At 51.3% G+C, this 17693-nt stretch overlaps 1 protein-coding gene across 1 annotated transcript in view; it reads left to right on the top strand.

The window, feature by feature from the left end:
- Positions 1-17693, top strand: part of TMEM266 (transmembrane protein 266) — a 92413-nt gene that overhangs the window by 21694 nt on the left and 53026 nt on the right. The window contains exon 4 of the mRNA XM_065872155.1: positions 134-207. Coding sequence (XP_065728227.1) covers positions 134-207 — 74 coding nt within the window. The remainder of the gene's footprint in view (positions 1-133; positions 208-17693) is intronic.

The following is a 17693-nucleotide window of genomic DNA, read 5'->3' as shown; positions in this document are numbered from 1 at the left end:
GCCCGAATGCATCCAGTTCTAAATACTCATGCTCCGGGCTCCTGGAGGCCTGCCTCCGTGCTGTGAGGCCCCCTCTACAGTTGCACCTAATTCCTTGCTCCTAAAATTGGCCCCTGTTATTGTGCTTTTGCAGTTTCCAGTGCGTTCCAGTTTGCTGGCGTGATACACTGGATCAGTCTGGTCATTCTCTCAGTGTTCTTCTCAGAGGTAGGTCGAGACTTGGGCCCTGTGACCATCTCTTTAGGGCAACTCCTGGCCCGGGGAGACCAAGCTTTATTCTCTAAACACTTTCTAGTGACAGACCCTCTGCCAGACCTTGAGGCTGCAAAGAGGGAGACACGATGCAGGGAGCTGAGTTCTGTGCTGGGCCTCAGCGGGTGACCCAGACGGTGAGCAGGTGTCGTCCAGGTGAGGGTAGATGGTGACATCTGTGAAGGTGAGACTGAGTGAGACATAGTTGAAGGAGAGCAAATAGTTCGTGTGACTGGTAAGGAGAAGGCGGAGGCCGGGCTGAAGCCCAGGGGGCTGGAGGTGGGGAGACTAATTAGGACGCTGTGGCCATGGTCCTGGGTACATAGGTGACTTGCTCCTCGGGGCCGAGGCCCAGGGGGCAGAGAGGGCGGAGTCACAGGGCTGGGCAGTGGACTGGACCCAGTGCTTCAGTGGGTACACGGTCTGGCTAGACTGAGCTGTGCCCCCTCTGTGGGAGCAAAGGAGCACGTGTCTGGGATGAGGGAGCATGGGTGCCCTGCGCCGTTGCTAGAGCCAGCTGATGAAGCCCGAGTCCGTATCTCTATGTGTGAGGTAAGAGGGAAAAAGCACCTGGAAGCTCGTGGACCCTGGGTTTTGGTGGGAGCTGATAGCCCTGAGTGGGTCTGAAATGTGTGGGAACAGTTCCCCCACCTTGACATGGGGGTGAGTGACGCATCCTCTGAGCAGCTCCCAGCCTCTCACAGTGACCCCCTGGCCTGTGTTTCAGGGGCATTGACTTGGGGCTGCTCCCGGCAGGGTCTTCAGGGGAAGCCGAGAAGACTGGGCTTCATCCTATGTGCGGTGGTGGGTCTTTGAAGGACTGGAGAGTTTTGTGTGGAAATCCTGTTCCTCCTAACAGAAGACAGGCCCAAGTCAGCTGGCCACTGGCCCACTCCCTGTGTGTGCCCTCAGCCCCACGACTGAGGTCCAAATTAGCCCATGCAGAGCCCCAGTGGGGCCTTTCAGCATGGTCAGCAACCGTGGGCGGAAAGAAAGGAATACGGTACAGAGCCTGCTGGGGTGGCATGTATGCCTGCACGTGTGCGGGTGTGCACGCACGCACACACACACGCACGCAGCTTACACCAGCAAGGGTCTCAGAGGCAGAGGGGGCTCTGAGTCCCAGAGCCCAGCGGGGCCTTGAAGGAGGAAGGATGCTCCGGGAGAGCAATGCTGTGGGTGGAGGTACGGAGGAAAAGGTTTTTGTACTGTGATCAGGGAGCCCAAGGAGTTAGGCACCCCAGGGTCCTCCTGGGCCGGCTCTGACCCCATCTAATGGCACGCACTTTCTCTCTCAGACTCAGGGGAGGCCTGGGCCTCAGGCCTTGAATCCAGAATCCTGAGTCTGGGTGTGGGGTGTGGTGGGGCTGATCAGCAGGCATTCCAAGCATGGAACATTCTTTCCCAGGCCTCGGCTCCCGCAGCCCACGGGGTTGGCAGGCGAGGACTCCAACACTGCCCTTCCTGGGAAGCGTCCCTAACAGCTCACCGAGGTCATTGCCCTGGAGGCACCTCAGACCCCCGAATAGTGCCTGCTCCCCCGCCTGCTGCCCCTTGGAGGGTCCTGCCCTCCTGGCCCCCTTTGTCTCCACTCACTGGGATTCCCTCCCATGCACACATGGGCCATGGCCAGATGTCTCCTTGATGCAAACCTTGGAAAATGTGCCATGTGTCTGTGACTGCCAACAAAAATGTTTAATCAGTTGCTGCGGTTCTTCCATCTATCCCTCTGCTTTGGTTTTATTGGCTTTGCAGAATTTATTACCCAGTGTTAATTTGGCATTCCCTTCCTGTCACTGCCGAAGACGAGCCACCTGAAACAGACAAGCGCCAGTGCAGAGGAATCGCGGCCTCAGATCCCCCCTCCGCCCCCCACCCCCAAGCCACGGAAGAGGCTGGGCTTCCCACAGGCTCAGCAGGGAGAGCTGGGGGCTGGCGGAGGATGACTGTGACCTTGGACCTGGTTAGAGATGGTGAGGGTGGGGGTGGAACTGTAAGGTGGGAGTAACAGAGGAGTAACAGAGGAGTAACGGGGTAACAGGAGTAACAGAGGGGTAACAGAGGAGTAACAGAGAGGTGACAGAGGCGTAACAGGAAAGTAACCAGGGAGACCTGCCTCCCCCAGTACACCCAGCCCAGCGCGAGCAGAGGGGCTGGTACCCAGTGATCTCGTGAGGAGGCAGCCCAGCTAGCAAGCCGGGGTTTCCACGGAGCTCCCAGGAGAACCTAGCATCTGAAGAGGTTAGAACAGTCCCATAGAGGCCCCCTCCCCCTGCTCCCCGGAGGGCTGGAAATGTGGGAAGGTGTCTGTGCTTCTCACAATGACTGGGGCACAATGACTGGGGCACAATGACTCCCTCTTTCTAGTGGGAAGGGCCAGGGCAGCCAAACATCCCTCAGCCACAGAGCAGGCCCTGCGTTATTTGCCTGCTGAAAATGCCAGCAATGTCCCTTTAAAACCACATGGACGAGGACGGCAGCCCAGGGTCACACAGCCAGTTCCCACCAAAAGCGGCCCAAGGCTCTGGACTCTTCGTCTGGTCTGTCACCACTGCATCCTCCCCATGGCCCTAGTGCCGGCAGGTGGGGAGCAGACCAAGTATCTGGGGGAAGGGCCTGGGCCAGCAACTGAGAAAGAAAAAGCCCAGCCCTGGAATACCTCTGACTACAAACCCAGCACAACTGGCATGCCGCCTCACCTAGGGAGAAGCGAATGCCACCCCTTCGGGGCTGGCCTTTCTTCTTCTGGGAAATGGCTGCAGGCCAAGGGTGGGAGTCAGTCCGAGCCAGATGACTTAACATGGGTGTGGTGTCACAGGCAAATTCCAAGAAAGTCCAACCCAAAGGACTCCTGATGCCAGGCAGCCTTTCACCTTGTGCTGAGCGATATTCCACCCCTTGTCTCAACTGAGCTTTAGGACAGCCCCTGAATTGGGCGGGACACTTTGTGAGTTAGGAAACTGAGGCCTATAGGAGGAGCAGAAACCTGCCAGGCCTGCAGGTGGGACAGATGCAGGCCTCGGGGTGGGTGTGCAGTGGGCCAGCCCATCCTTGCCCATCTCAGAGCTCTGAGGGCGGCTCCAGGGAAGATGCCCCGGAGGACAGAGCTAGGCCCACAGAAGAGAAGTGCAGCGCTGGTTTGGCCTCAGTGTGAGGACATCTATTCAAATAGGCCGAGCTATTCACCAGTGAGGCAGGTGAGAGCAGGCGCCCCGCACCCAGTCAGGCTGTGTGGGTGCCCTACAGGGGCCCGAAGTGAAAATGGGTGCCTGGGAGGCTTCTGGGTCCTGCCGTGCTAGGTCAGGCAGGGTCATCCCACTTCCATGGGGCCCTGCAGCACCGAGATGGGGCAGAGCCTTCGGAATCCAGATGGAGAATTGTGCTAACGGTGTTTCCAAAGTGCCCCCCTGCCCTTGGCTGAGACCAGGCCCAGCAACCACTTGCCACCAGGGAGGCCAGCAGCTTCTCTTCCTGAGACCGCATGAGGCCTTGGGGCCCGGCCAGGCTGGGCCTTAGTACAGGTCATGGGGTGTCGGCCCCATCCCCTAATTGGGGTGGAGATGCAGAGAGGCCCTGCTCTTCCTGGGAGAGGAGAAAGCCAACCCACGGCTGGCCTTCTAGACAGGAGCCTCAAGGCAGTGGCTGCAGCTGCCGGTCCTCTTCCTCCTCCTCCTATTTATTATCATTAGGATTCAATTGAGGTGAAATTTACATAACAAAACATTTTAAAGTTTCAGTGGCATTTAGCACACACACAGTGTTGTGTGACCATCACCCCTTCCTAGTTCCAAAGCATTTTCATCACCCCCAAAGGAGACCCTGTCCCCATTAAGTGGCCACTCCCCCATCCCCCCTTTTCCCCAGCCACCGCCAACCACTAATCTGCTTTCTGTTTCTATGAACTTAACTCTTCTGCATATTTCATATAAGCGGAATTGTATGATGTATGACTTTTTTTTTTTGCGGTACGCGGGCCTCTCACTGCTGTGGCCTCTCCCGTTGCGGAGCACAGGCTCCGGACGCGCAGGCTCAGCGGCCATGGCTCACGTGCCCAGCCGCTCCGCGGCATGTGGGATCCTCCCGGACCGGGGCACGAACCCGTGTCCCCTGCATCGGCAGGCGGACTCTCAACCACTGCGCCACCAGGGAAGCCCGATGTATGTCCTTTTGTGTCTGGCCCTTTCATGCAGCACGGTTTCAAGTTCATCCACGTTGTAGCATGCGTCAGTGCCTTGTTCCTTTTTATGTCTCGATACTATTCCATTGTATGGATAGACCACATTTTGTGTATCCACCTGTCAGTTGATCAAGGTTTCCTTTAACATCAGCTATTAGGGCCACCTCGTTCTCCCCGGCACTGCCTCTTAAAGTTGTCCTCGGCTGCACTGGGTCTCGAGGGAGTCTGGCCTGCTGGGTTACCTGTGCTGTGTGCCAAGCGAGGGCCGTTGCCAAACTACACTGAGCCAGGGCCTCCCTCATCTGTGCACATCAGCAGCCACCCCAAGATTCTGGATCTGTGAGGGGTCCCTCTCCTGCCTGCTCCCTCCTCCCATGGGGGCCCTGGTGAGCCTCAGTCATCAGATGGAAGGCAAGAGGGTTGTGCTTCTTTTTTTTTTAATTTATTTTTTATTTTATGTTGGAGTATAGTTGATTAACAATGTTGTGGTAGTTTCAGGTGTACAGCAAAGTGATTCAGGTATACATATACATGTATCTATTCTTTTTCAAATTCTTTTCCCATTTAGGTTGTTACATAATATTGAGCAGAGTTCCCCGTGCTATACAGTAGGTCCTTGTTGGTTATGCATTTTAAACATAGCAGTTTGTACATGTCAATCCCAAACTTCCTAACTATCCCTTCCCCCCGGTAACCATAAATTCCGTTCTCTAAGTCTGTGAGTCTGTTTCTGTTTTGTAAATAAGTTCACTTGTATCATATAAGCGATATCATATGATATTTCTCTTTCTCTATCTCAGTTACTTTACTCAGTATGACAATTTCTAGGTCCATCCGTGTTGCTGCAAAATGGCATTATTTCATTCTTTTTAATGGCTGAGTAATAGTCCATTGTATATATGTACCACATCTTCTTTATCCATTCCTCTGTCGATGGAATTTAGGTTGCTTCCATGTCTTGGCTATTGTAAACAGTGCTGCAAAGATCTTTGTGGTGCTGTATCCTTTCAGACCATGTTTTTCTCCAGATATATATCCAGGAGTGGGATCACTGGATCATATGGCAACTCTATTTTTAGTTTTTTAAGGAACCTCCATACTGTTCTCCATAGTGGCTGTATCAATTTACATTCCCACCAACAGTGCAAGAAGGTTCCCTTTTCTCCACACCCTCACCAGCATTTACTGTTTGTAGATTTTTTTATGATGGCCATTCTGACTGGTGTGAGGTGATACCTCATTGTAGTTTTGATTTGCATTTCTCTAATGATTAGTGATGTTGAGCATCCTTTCATGTGTTTGTTGGCCATCTGTATGTCTTCTTTGGAGAAATGTCTATTTAGGTCTTCTGCCCATTTTTGAATTGGGTTGTTTGTTTTCTTGATATTGAGCTGCATGAGCTGCTTGTAAATTTTGGAGATGAATCCTTTGTAAGACGGCGAACTTAATCGATGAATGTTTTGTGTGTTCTGACTGCTCCACCCACCAGCTGTTCCCCAGTCTCTCTCCCTTCCCTCAGCCTCTCTATTCACTGAGACACAGTATTGAAATCAGGCCAGTTAGTAACTCTGTAACGGCCTCTAAGTGTTCAAGTGAAAAGAAGAGTCACACATCTCTCACTTTAAATCAAAAGCTAGAAATGGTGAAGCTTAGTGAGGAAGTCATGTCAGAAGCAGAGACAGGCCAGAAACTAGTCCTCCTGCATCAAACAGTTAGCCAAGTTGCGAATGCAAAGGAAACTTTCTTGAAGGAAATTAAGTGCTACTCCAGTGAACACACGAAGGCTGAGAAAGGGAAATAGCTTTACTGCTGCTATGGAGAAAGTTGTAGTGGTCTGGATAGAAGATCAAACCAGCCACAACATTCCCTTAAGTCAAAGCCTACTCCAAAGCAAGGCCCTAATTCTGTGAAGGCTGAGAGAGGTGAGGAAGCTGCAGAAGAAAAGTTGGAAGCTAGCAGAGTTTGGTTCATGAGGTTGATGGGAAGATGCCATCTCCATTACGTAAAAGTACCTGGTGAAGCAGCAAGTGCTGATGTAGAAGCTGCAGCGAGTTATCCAGAAGATCTAGTTAAGATCATGAATGAAGGTGGCTACACCAAACAGAGGACTTTCAATGTAGACGAAACAGGCTTCTACTGGAAGAAGATGCCATCTAGAACTTTCATAGCAAGAGAGGAAAAGTCAGTGCTGGCTTCAAAGGACAGGCTGACTCTCTTGTTAGGGACTTAGGCAGCTGGTGACTTTAAGCTGAAGCCAATCCTCATTTACCATTCTGGAAATCCTAGGGCCCTTAAGAGTCATGCTAAGTCTACTCTGCCTGTGCTGTAAAATGGAACAACAAAGCCTGGATGCCAGCACATCTCTTTACAGTATGGTTTACTGAATATTGTAAGCCCACTGTTGATACCTACTTTCTTTCCACATATTACTGCTCACTGGCAATGTGCCTGGTCACCCAGGAGCCCTGATGGAGAGGTACAAGGAGATTCATGTTGTTTTCATGCCTGCTAACATCTATTCTGCAGCCCATGGATCAAGGAGTAATTTTGACTTTTTGGTCTTATTCTTTAAGAAATACATTTTGTAAGGCTCTAGCTGCTACAGTTAGTGATTTCTCTGATGGATTTGGGCAAAATAAATTGAAAACCTTCTGGAAAGGATTCACTACTCTGGATGCCATTGGGAACATTCATGATTCATGGGAAGAAGTCAGAAAAGCAGCATTAATGGGAGTTTGGAAGAGGTTGATGCAAACCCTCATGGATGACTCTGAGGGGTTCCAGACTTCAGTGGAAGAAATAACTGCAGATGTGGTAGAAGTAGCAAGAGAGCTAGACTTAGAAGTGGAGCCTGAAGATGTGACTGAATTACTGCAGTCTCATGATGAAACTTTCATAGGTGAGGACTTGCTTCTTATGGGTGGGCAAAGAAAGTGGTTTCCTGAGATGGAATCTACTGCTGGTGAAGATTGCCGAAACGACAACAAAGGGTTTAGAATGTTGCATAAACTTAGTTGATGGAGCAGCAGCAGGGTTTGAGAGGATTGACTCCAGTTTTGAAAGAAGTTCTACTATGGTAAAATGCAATCAGAGAACATTGCCTGCCGCAGAGAAATCATTCGTGAAAGGAAGAGTCAATCCAAGCAGCAAACTTCTTGTTATCTTATTTTAAGAAATCTCCACAGTCACCCAACCTTCAGCAAACACCACCCTGATCAGTCAGCAGCCATCAACATCGAGGCAAGATCCTCCACAGCGAAAAGATTACAACTTGCTCAAGACTCAGATGGTTATTAGCATTTTTTAGCAATAACTATGTTTTAACCAAGGTATATACGTTATTTCTTTAGACATAATGCTGTTGCACACTTAATAGACTACAGTGTAGTGTAAACATAACTTTTATATGCACTGGGAAATCAAAAAATTCCTGTGACTTGCTTTATTGCAATATTCGCTTTTAAAATTTTTAGAAGTATGGTTGATTTACAGTGTTGTGTTAATACATATATATACTTTTTTATATTCTTTTCCATTATGGTTTATCATAGGAATTTTTTCTTTTCTTTTTTTTTTTTTTTTTTGCGGTTCGTGGGCCTCTCACTGTTGTGACTTCTCCCATTGCGGAGCACAGGCTCCGGATGCGCGAGTTCAGCGGCCATGGCTCACGGGCCCAGCCGCTCCACGGCATGTGGGATCTTCCCGGACCGGGGCACGAACCCGTGTCCCCTGCATCGGCAGGCAGACTCTCAACCACTGCACCACCAGGGAAGCCCCAATCATAGGATTTTAAAAAATAAATTTATTTATTTATTTGTCTATTTATTTTTGGCTGTGTTGGGTCTTTGTTGCTGTGCATGGGTTTTCTCTAGTTGCGGCGAGTGGGGCCTACTCTTCGTTGCGGTGCACGGGCTTCTCGTTGCAGTGGCTTCTCTTGTTGTGGAGCACAGGCTCTAGGCACGCGGGCTCAGTAGTTGTGGCCCACGGGCTCTGGAGTGCAGGCTTAGTAGTTGTGGTGCACGGACTTAGTTGCTCCCCGGCATGTGGGATCTTCCCAGACCAGGGCTCGAACCCGTGTCCCCTGCATTGGCAGGCGGATTCTCAACCATTGCACCACCAGGGAAGTCCCCTATCATAGGATATTGAATGTAGTTCCCTGTGCTATACAATAGGACCTTGTTGTTAATCCATCCTATATAATAGTTTGCATCTGCTAATCCCAAACTCCCAATCCTTCCCTCCCCCACCCATCTCCCCCTTGGCAACCACAAGTCTGTTCTCTATGTCTGTGAATCTGTTTCTGTTTCCTAGATATGTTCATTTGTGTTGTATTTTAGATTCCACATATAAGTGATATCATATGGTAGTAGTCTTTCTCTTTCTGACTTCGCTTAGTATGATAATCTCTAGGTCCATCCATGTTGCTGAAAATGGCATTATTTCATTCCTTTTTATGGCCGAGTAATATTCCCCTGTATACATGTACCACATCTTCTTCATCCATTCATCTGTTGATGGACATTTAGGTTGCTTCCATGTCTTGGCTGTTGTGAATAGTACTGCTATGAACATAGGGGTGCATGTATCTTTTCGCATTATAGTTTTGTCTGGATACATGGCCAGGAGTGGGATTGCTTGATCATATGGCAACTCTATTTTTAGTTTTTTGAGGAGCTACCATACTCAATATTTGCTTTATTGAGGTGGTCTGGAACTGAACCTGCAATATCTCCAAGGTGTGCCTGTATAGTCTTCTGTCTCCCCCATCACCTGGCGTAGGGCTGGGCATCTGACACCCACCAATGAAGGCGTGAATAAATTAAACATGTGAGAAATTCTTTTTCAAAATCTTGTTTTCATTTCTTCATTTGCCATGACCTTGACAATGATCTTAGGGAGCATGAAAGTTGGATATAGAGATGAATTTTCTAAACAAGTTGGAATGTACTGCTTTAGACAATGTCAAGCTCACCGTTGGTGGAGGTCTGCAAGCTCAGGCTAGATGACCAGCTCATTGGGCTACCAGACAAGGGATGAAACATCATTGGAAGGTGGTCGGGCCATGCAACATAACCTTTAAGGTCCTCCCTCCAGCTCTGAGATTCTAGAAATAATCCCAGGTCCAGAACATTCCACGTAACACCACATTCTCAGCAACAGCTGATCCGTGCAAGTGGGGAGAGCTGGGCTAATACTTCTGCCTCCTGGAGGAGGGACCTCGTAGGGAAGAAGCACATTCTCAGTGACCCTTGGCCTCAGACACAGACCAAGACCTCATGCCGGGCTGTCAGGGTGACATTCAGAAGGAGCTGAGAGGCCACCACACAGACAGCCCAAAGTCTGGGTCCCTGGTGACTCCTCTGGATGAGCACAAGGCTCCATCTCATCACCCTGATGTATAACAACAATCCTCATGTTTACAAAGATAATTCTGCCCATTGTAGAAAATTAAGAAAATACAGACAAGACAAAATGAGAAGAAACAAATCGCCCACAGACAACCACTATTAACTTGGTTTACGCCCAGTGAGCCTTTTTCAGTGCCCAAGTGTGTATGTACACACTTTTTCCTTAAGAAAAACGGGGTTATAGTGGACCTGATATTCTGGAACCCACTTTTTGTCTATGAATTTTTTTTTTTTTTTTTTTTTTTTTTTTGCGGTACGCGGGCCTCTCACTGTTGTGGCCTCTCCCGTTGCGGAGCACAGGCTACGGACGCGCAGGCTCAGCGGCCATGGCTCACGGGCCCAGCCGCTCCGCGGCATGTGGGATCTTTCCGGACCGGGGCACGAACCCGTGTCCCCTGCATCGGCAGGCAGACTCTCAACCACTGCGCCACCAGGGAAGCCCTATGAATATTTTGTAAATGTCTTTTCATGTACATACTTTTACAACCACGTGCTTAGGGGGATTCTACCTAGTGTTTTGTTTGTTTTTTTTTAATTAGCAAATAGTTGAAACACATCAAAAACATAGTGAATCATTTAATGCACACATGTGTTCCCACCACCCAGCTTTGTCAAATCCTAACATTTTTGGCAATCCCCTGCCATACAATGGCTGCAGCCATTTTACGATGTCCCTGGTTTAACCCTCATCTTGGACTTGTAGGATTTCTCCCCGTTTTCTGCTGTTATAAACAGCAACAGCCCTGAAGACTCACCCCATCTCAGTGTGACTCAGCTTGGGTTTAAGAGCAGTGACCCTTGAGCCCGTGTGACGCCACCCCCTGCTCCTCTCCTGCCCAGAGTTCTCCCTTCCGCCCTCGCCTGGCACCACTTCTGGCTGTTTCTGGCTGTCGTGGCAGGTCCTCCCACCCAGGTGGCAGTTCATTCGTGTGGGCCAGTGGCATAGAGGGAAGGTCAGGCCCGGGCTCTGAGCCTCCTGGTTCAGCCTCCTGCCAGCTGTCTGGTCCTGGGGAAGTCACTTTGCTTCTCTGAGCATCAGCCTCCCTCATCTGTAAGAGGAGGTTAAAAATATCCATCTTAGAGGGATTTTGTGAGAAATGAAATAATGTGTATAAAGTTCCTCTATTAGTCTAGGTTTTCCAGGGAAACAAAACCAACAAATAGAACCTAGATGTGTATATTTATGTAATAAAAGAGATTTACAACTTCTTGGTTCACGTGGTGATGGAGGTCAAGAAGTGCCCCAGATCTGTAGGGGGCAAAAGCTGGAGGCCCAGGAGAACTGAGGATATGCATCTCAGTGCACGTCAGAGTCTGCGATGTCCCAATTCAAAGACAGTCAAGCAGAGAGAGCAAATCCTTCCTCCATCTGCCTTTTGTCTTTATCAGGTGGATTGGATAGGATGAGGCCCGTTCTTGTTGGGGAGGGCAATCAGCTTTTACTCATTCTTCCAGTTCAAATGCTAATCTCATCCGAAACACCCTCCCAGACACACCCCAAATGAGGTCTGGCCAGATATCTGGGCACCCTGCGGCCCAGCCAAGTTGACACGTAAAATTAACCTCCTAGCTCCTAATACAGAGCCTGGCACAGAGGAAGGACTTGATAAATGGAAGCTCTTGTTAATTTATTCATTTAGCCCACATTTTTGAGTGCCTCCTTGCCAGGTGCTGTAGGTGGTACTGGGCGTGAGGATTCTGCCCTGATTATCAAGGTGCAGGCCCAGCTCAGGTGTTTGCAGTCTACTGGGAAGCCGCCAAGGGGACGCGTGTAATGAGAGAACCGGAAATGGAGCTTAAGTCTCCTGCTGCAGTCAGTAGGAGACCTCAGGGGGGAAGCAGGCTGCTTGCGGATGTGTGAGGTGCTAGGTGCATGGTGGGGATAGAGGACCTTCAGGCAGCAGTCACAGAGCAGACAAGGGACAGCGTGAGCGACCACAGCATGCCTGGTTGTTGACTACAGCAGGGAATGGTGAGAGATGTCCTGGGGACCGGGCCAGGTCATGAAATACCCTCCATGTCTTGCTCAGGAGTGGGGGTCTTGTTTTGAAGGCAGTGGGGAGGAGGCTCCAGGCAGGAGAAGCGGGTGATGAAGTTGGACTTTTAGAGAAATCCCTCTGGCAGCTGGTAAGAAGCAGGGGTTGGAGGTGGGGGGAGACTGGAATTTAGAGACTATTTAGGAGGTGCCATTTAGCTGTAAGAGGTTAAAGGTTTGACCCAGAGCAGTGGAAGTGGGACGGAGGAAGGGACAAGCTGGACAGAGTTGAAGGAGCTAAACTCTGCAGGACTTGGGGACCGGCCATCCTGGGGGAGGGGGCACGTGCGAGCGAGAGTGAGGGTGAGCACGACTTCCGGGGGATGCTGGCCTCCTAAGAGGGGGTGGGGATGCCCTGTGCTAAGCCTGGGAACTGCTGCAGGAGGAGGTCTCAGCTGGAGTCGTGGACTGGGTGGGGCTTCAGGGTGTCGGGTGCGAGTTGAAGCCAAGGGTGCAATTGTCCAGGGATAAGGGAGCGTGAGAGGAGAAGAAATGGAGCCCCAGGAAACAATTTTGGGATGGAAAGCTGACTGAGAAGGTATAGCCAAGGAGGTGGGAGGAGAACCCAGAGGGTGTGGGATCCTGGAAACAAAAGGAGGCCTTCTAGAACAAGGAAGCCGGCAGCACACCTGAAGCTGCTGAGGGGTCATTGGTAACCAGGGGCGAGCAGTTTTCCTGGAATGTTGGGTGCTGGCATCAGACTGCAGTGGGTTTAGTGGAGGCACCGCTTCAGAAACTTGGGAGAAGAGGAAGACGGCAGTGGCTTGAGGGAGACATGGGGTCAGTGAGGGATGTTTCAGGATGGAGGAAGTGGAGATGTTCATACGCCCAGAGGGAGTTCTGGGACAAACCTTGCACATCATGTGGGTTCCAGTTTCTCTCTTCGTCACCCAAGCCTAGCACGGTGCCCCCTGCACAGTGAGCACCCAGCCAGGGCATGTCAGTGCTTAACTCACTGCTGTTTGGTCATGTTGTCACCACTGTGCTCTACCCTGTGGGTCTTGAACCCATTCTTTTAAGGTAGCCGGGAACCTCCTGCCAAAATGAACCCAGCATGGCGGGAGACAGTGCAGCCAGTGTGCCTGGGAGCCCAGGTCCCTGGAGATATCAGCTGCTGCCTCTCGGAAGGGGGTCATCTTTAGACCCCTAGGGAGGAGGCAGTCCCCATTCACCATCCTCTTCCGCACAGATTTGGAAGACTTGAGGGTGAAGGAGGGAAGGGGTGGCTGCTGGCTCTGCTCCTGTTTTATCAACGCCTAACCCCAGGGGGCACCCTTGTGCTGCCTGCAATCACCCCTCAACCTGTGCATGTCATCCAGCAAACCTTTCTTTTGCAAACCAGTTCAAGACTGCTTTTAGCCCCCACAAACGTTCCTCACATTTCCTAAGTTCTCCTTGTAGCTGGATCCCGGACTCCATGTCTTCCTTTTGCTGCTCTAGTTTAACCGGGGGCTTGCAGAGGAGGGAGCCTGTAGCCGTCTTGGCAGCAAAAACTTGCCCAAGGGTACATCTGCTTCTTGAAGAAGTACCAGGGGTCAGGCCCCAGCGGCCTGCTGCCCATCGTGTGTCTTCCTCAGGCCAGGCTGTTCCCCTAGGCCGTGCAGCACCCCGCTCCCCAACGCCACCGGCTGCAGCCTTGCAGGGGCACAAGCTCAGGGCGAGATGTGTGCTGCTCCCTTTTCCCCGGCTGGTGGGCCCGGCTTTGGGGATGGCTCTGCAGGGAGCAAGGGTGCCAGCCCCCACTCTGCTCACCAGGCAGTGAGCCAGGGGATCTCCCTCTGCTTGGGGAAGGGGTGCCTTTGAAAAATTTCCTCAAAGGCGTCTGATAGACTAGCAGGTGTTTCTGCCTGCATCTTCCAGGGTTCCTAAACCCTAGGAAACTCATCAGGCCTCATCCCAGGGAAAGAGGCCGATTCCCCTAAGGGGAGGGGCTCAGGCCTCAGGCGGCAGGAGGCCAGGAGTCCTTGCTGCCACCTGAGCAAGGCAGGGCCTGGAGCAGATGCAGAGGGTCAGGACTTCCCATCCTCCCCTCGTGCTGCCTGAGGCCTGAGCCCCTTCCCTTGGGGGAAACGAGGGGAGTCCCTCCTGAGAGCGGGGCTTGCCGAGGGAAAAGATGAGACCTCTGGGGTGGGAAGGAAGAGGGGCCTGGAGACCAGAAGGTTTACCTGCCCCTCTCAGCCTCAGTTTGTGCATCTGTAAAATGGCACAAGAGCTTGGATTACAGTAAATAATAAATGGTGCCATCCTGGAGACTTTGCCAAGACTCTGGCCTATCTTGATTGTCAGAGCATCCTCATCTCTGGAAGGTGAGACTGGAATGAAGGAGGCTGAAAACCCTTAGTCCCAGGTGGGACAGAGGCAGCTGGAGCTGAGGGTCCAGGTCCCTCAGTCCCACCCCCCTCAAAGCCCTTTGCAAATCTTAGGGGCAGGATTTCAAGGCCGCGGGCCCCGGGGTGGGGGTGGGTGATAAAAATAACCCCTCCTTAGCGTCCTCCTGCAGTTCTGTTAACAAAGCTCTTTCCAACGGAGCTTTGTAGCAGCTGGCTAGCTGAGGCAGGCAGCACGGGGTCACTAGTTCTGCCTTCCTGCAGGCTGACTGAGGGCTTCGGCCGATGTCCCATGGTTAGTGAGGGATAGTCAGAGCCCAAAAGGGGGACCTGACCTTTGACTCCTGATCTAACTCTCTTTCTCCTTCTTGCATCTGGGCATGTGGTCTCCCTGGGTTTACCCAGGGCATTGTCACCTTACACATCCCTGCCGTTCTGTTGGGTACTCCAGGGGAGTTTGTTAAAAAAAAAAAAAAGGTGTATTTCTGGGCCCTGCACCCAGAGATCCTGACATCCTGGATCTTCATGAGAGCCCAGGAATCTCCATTTTAAACAAAATCCCCAGATGTTGCTAAAGCAGGGGGTCCTTGCCTGCCCATTGAGACACACAGGCCAACAATGGGTTAGTCAGTCTGGGTGAGACCCGTGCTGGGGGCCGTGACGCGGCAGGGCAGCATGGCCAGGTCCCTGCCTCCATGGACAGCAAAGGATGCTGCAGGGGAGAAACCCCTGGGTGGAGTGTTTCAGAGCTGGGTTCTCATTCCGCCTTTGACCCTGACTCGGAACAGCCAGTTCCAGGCCGTTTCCCATCTACAGCAGGAGGCTGGCCCAGGAGCTGTTTCCCAAGCCATCTCCACAACTGCCTTTTGGCTGTTCTGTTTCCATGGGCTGGGCTAGGAAGGAAAGTCTCCCTCACAGGGTGGGTCCCCTGTGGATGGGCCAGCAAGGAGGGAAGGCAAATAGGTGGCCAGTACTCCCGCTGTTCCACTTGCCTACCTGGTACCACCTTGACCCATAAGCCCATGCAACCTCCATCCCTTCCTCCACCCCGCCGGTGCTGTCTGCTGTCTGCTCCTCCCCTCTCTGGGATTCCTGGCTGAGTTTCAGCCTGGCCAGCTCCCTTCCTCATACCCACACTGACTTTTTAGTAAATGCTGCTTTGTTTATAAAGCAGGATGATTCCTTTTAAATGAGGTAACCTAGAGGAGTCAAATTCATAGAGATGGAAAGTAGATGGTGGTTGCCAGGGGCTGTGGGAAGGGGGAGCTGATGGTTCATGGGCACAGAGTTTCAGTTTGGGGTGATGAAAAAGTTCTGGAGGTGGATGGTGGTGACGGTTACACAGCACTGTGAATGTGTGTAATGCCGCAGTTCACTTTTAGAAATGGTTAAAGTGGTATAATTCATGTTATGTATATTTGACCACAATTTCCAAAGACGAAGCAGCAGCCCGGCGGGGAGAAGGGGGTGTCACATCCGGACCAGGCCCTGTTCCTCTCTGTGCTAGCCTGGACTTTTTGCCGTGGGAGCCCCGGAATTGGGATGTTGAGGTGGATGTGGCTGGTGTATCATTTCAGAGGAGACAAATACTGAGTTTCAAAGTCAGCACAGTTCGAGGGAGTGAACAGCAGCAAAAGAAACTAGGACAGTATCTGGCGTTCTTATGCAGCTTGAGTACACTACACGGAGTCAAACACCTCCGGGTCCAAAGGCCGACTCCCCTCCCAATGCCTGAGTGACCTTGGGCAGCTTCCTTAACCTCTCTGAGCTTCAGCTTCCCCTTCAGTAAAATGAGAATCATGTGTGAGGAGGGTTGGCCCAGGATCTGCAACCTACTGATATGTACCAGATGGCAAATGTTAGTCTCATAATGAATTGGAAGATTTGTATCTTCTAACTCATCTCTCTAGCAGAAGGGGAAACTGAGGCCCAGAGAGGTTATTTGACTTGCCCAAGGCCACACCGCCAGCTGATTACTGAGCTGTGACCTCAAGATATAGGACTCCAACCCAGATCTCTCTGCACCCACTCGAAGCTGTGGTGCAGTTAAGCGAGAGATTGGGAAGCCACGTGGAATGGGCATCAGGCTGCCACATGTCCCTGTGTGTTCTCAGACATGGTGACAGAGCTGGCCGCCACCAGCATCCCTCCTTCTCATCTCTTCAGGCTAGTCCTTTATGGGGAAGAGGTAAATTTTAGCAGCCAAGCCTTTTTGTGGCTTAAGTGTGGGTAGAGATCCCTAGGCTTTCTACAGCTTTGCCACATTCAGATGGCTGGCCTCGTACTATAGGCATGTGGGAGCAGGGACCTCACCTGGTGTGAATTACTGTGAACTTCTCATCTTGGTTCAAGGAAGGGCCTGTGACAATTGTACCAGGGTCATATGAGACCAGCTTTTAAGTATCTTCTTTGGAGAAAGATGTACTCTTGGTGAGGAAACCGCCACAGAAGGCGGAGGCATTGGAGTGAGTTCCTGAGGGCTTTAAGGAATCAGACATGCATGCATTTGTTCATTCATTCCCAACTTGTAATCACTCAGTGTCACTCTATGCCAGGGATTAGGGGTAAAGGAGAGAAATCAGACAGTGTCTCTTGAGCCTGAATTGGGGGATCAGGCAGATAGTCACCACAAAGTAAGATAAAGTCCAAGGGAGGGAGGGCGGTGATTGATGTTCCACGGCCTATAGGAACACCCAGGAAAGAGGCTCCGAGCCTGGGGAGGGTAGAAAAGCTTCATGGAGGTGACGTTTGAGCCGTGGCCAGAAGGAGAAGGCCTTTCCAAGAAGAGGAAAGGGAAAAGGCCCTGCTGGTTAGCACACAGGCCAAGATGCTATAACAAGAAAACCAAAAACACATGGACTTAATTAAACAAGGTGGGGTCAGCAGTTAAGGCTTACGTGGTGGCTTGGGGCTGGTGGGGGCCCAGCATGCTTGTTGCCAGCCCTCCCTAACTGAAGACACCTCCCCACCACACCTACACACCCACATTCTAGTCTTTGGGAAGAGGGAAATAGGAGGACGAGCCTAATCCCTTAAAGGTCGCAACCAGGAGGTGGTACACAGAGCTTCTCTCCTTATAAGCCATTGGCCAGAATTTGGTCACATGGCCACTACAGATGCAAGGAAGGCTGGGAAATGTAGTCTTTATCTGGGTGGCCATGCTGAAATTCCAATTATTGTATAAGGAGAGAAGAGAGATTGGGGGTGGGGGGGATGTCAATGGGGGACTCAAAGCCACATGCAAAGACAAGGCAAAGGAGAAAGAGCTTGCATGTTTGTTGATTTGCAAGTGGTTTGTGACATGACAGGAGTGCAGCAGATGACTGGAGAAGGAGGCAGGGTCCTGCGTATCATTCCAAGGATTCAGAGTGTATGTGTCTGTAATGGGAGCACTGAAGGTGCTTAGCCAGGGGCTGGCACAAGCGGTGACGCAGACCTGAGCTAGGGCACTCAAAGCGGGGGTGGAGAGAGCGCGTGGGCTGAGAAACGCTTAG

Source organism: Phocoena phocoena, chromosome 2, assembly GCF_963924675.1.
Source record: "Phocoena phocoena chromosome 2, mPhoPho1.1, whole genome shotgun sequence".
NCBI lineage: Eukaryota > Metazoa > Chordata > Mammalia > Artiodactyla > Phocoenidae > Phocoena > Phocoena phocoena.
This window is presented reverse-complemented; position numbering and strand designations above follow the sequence as displayed.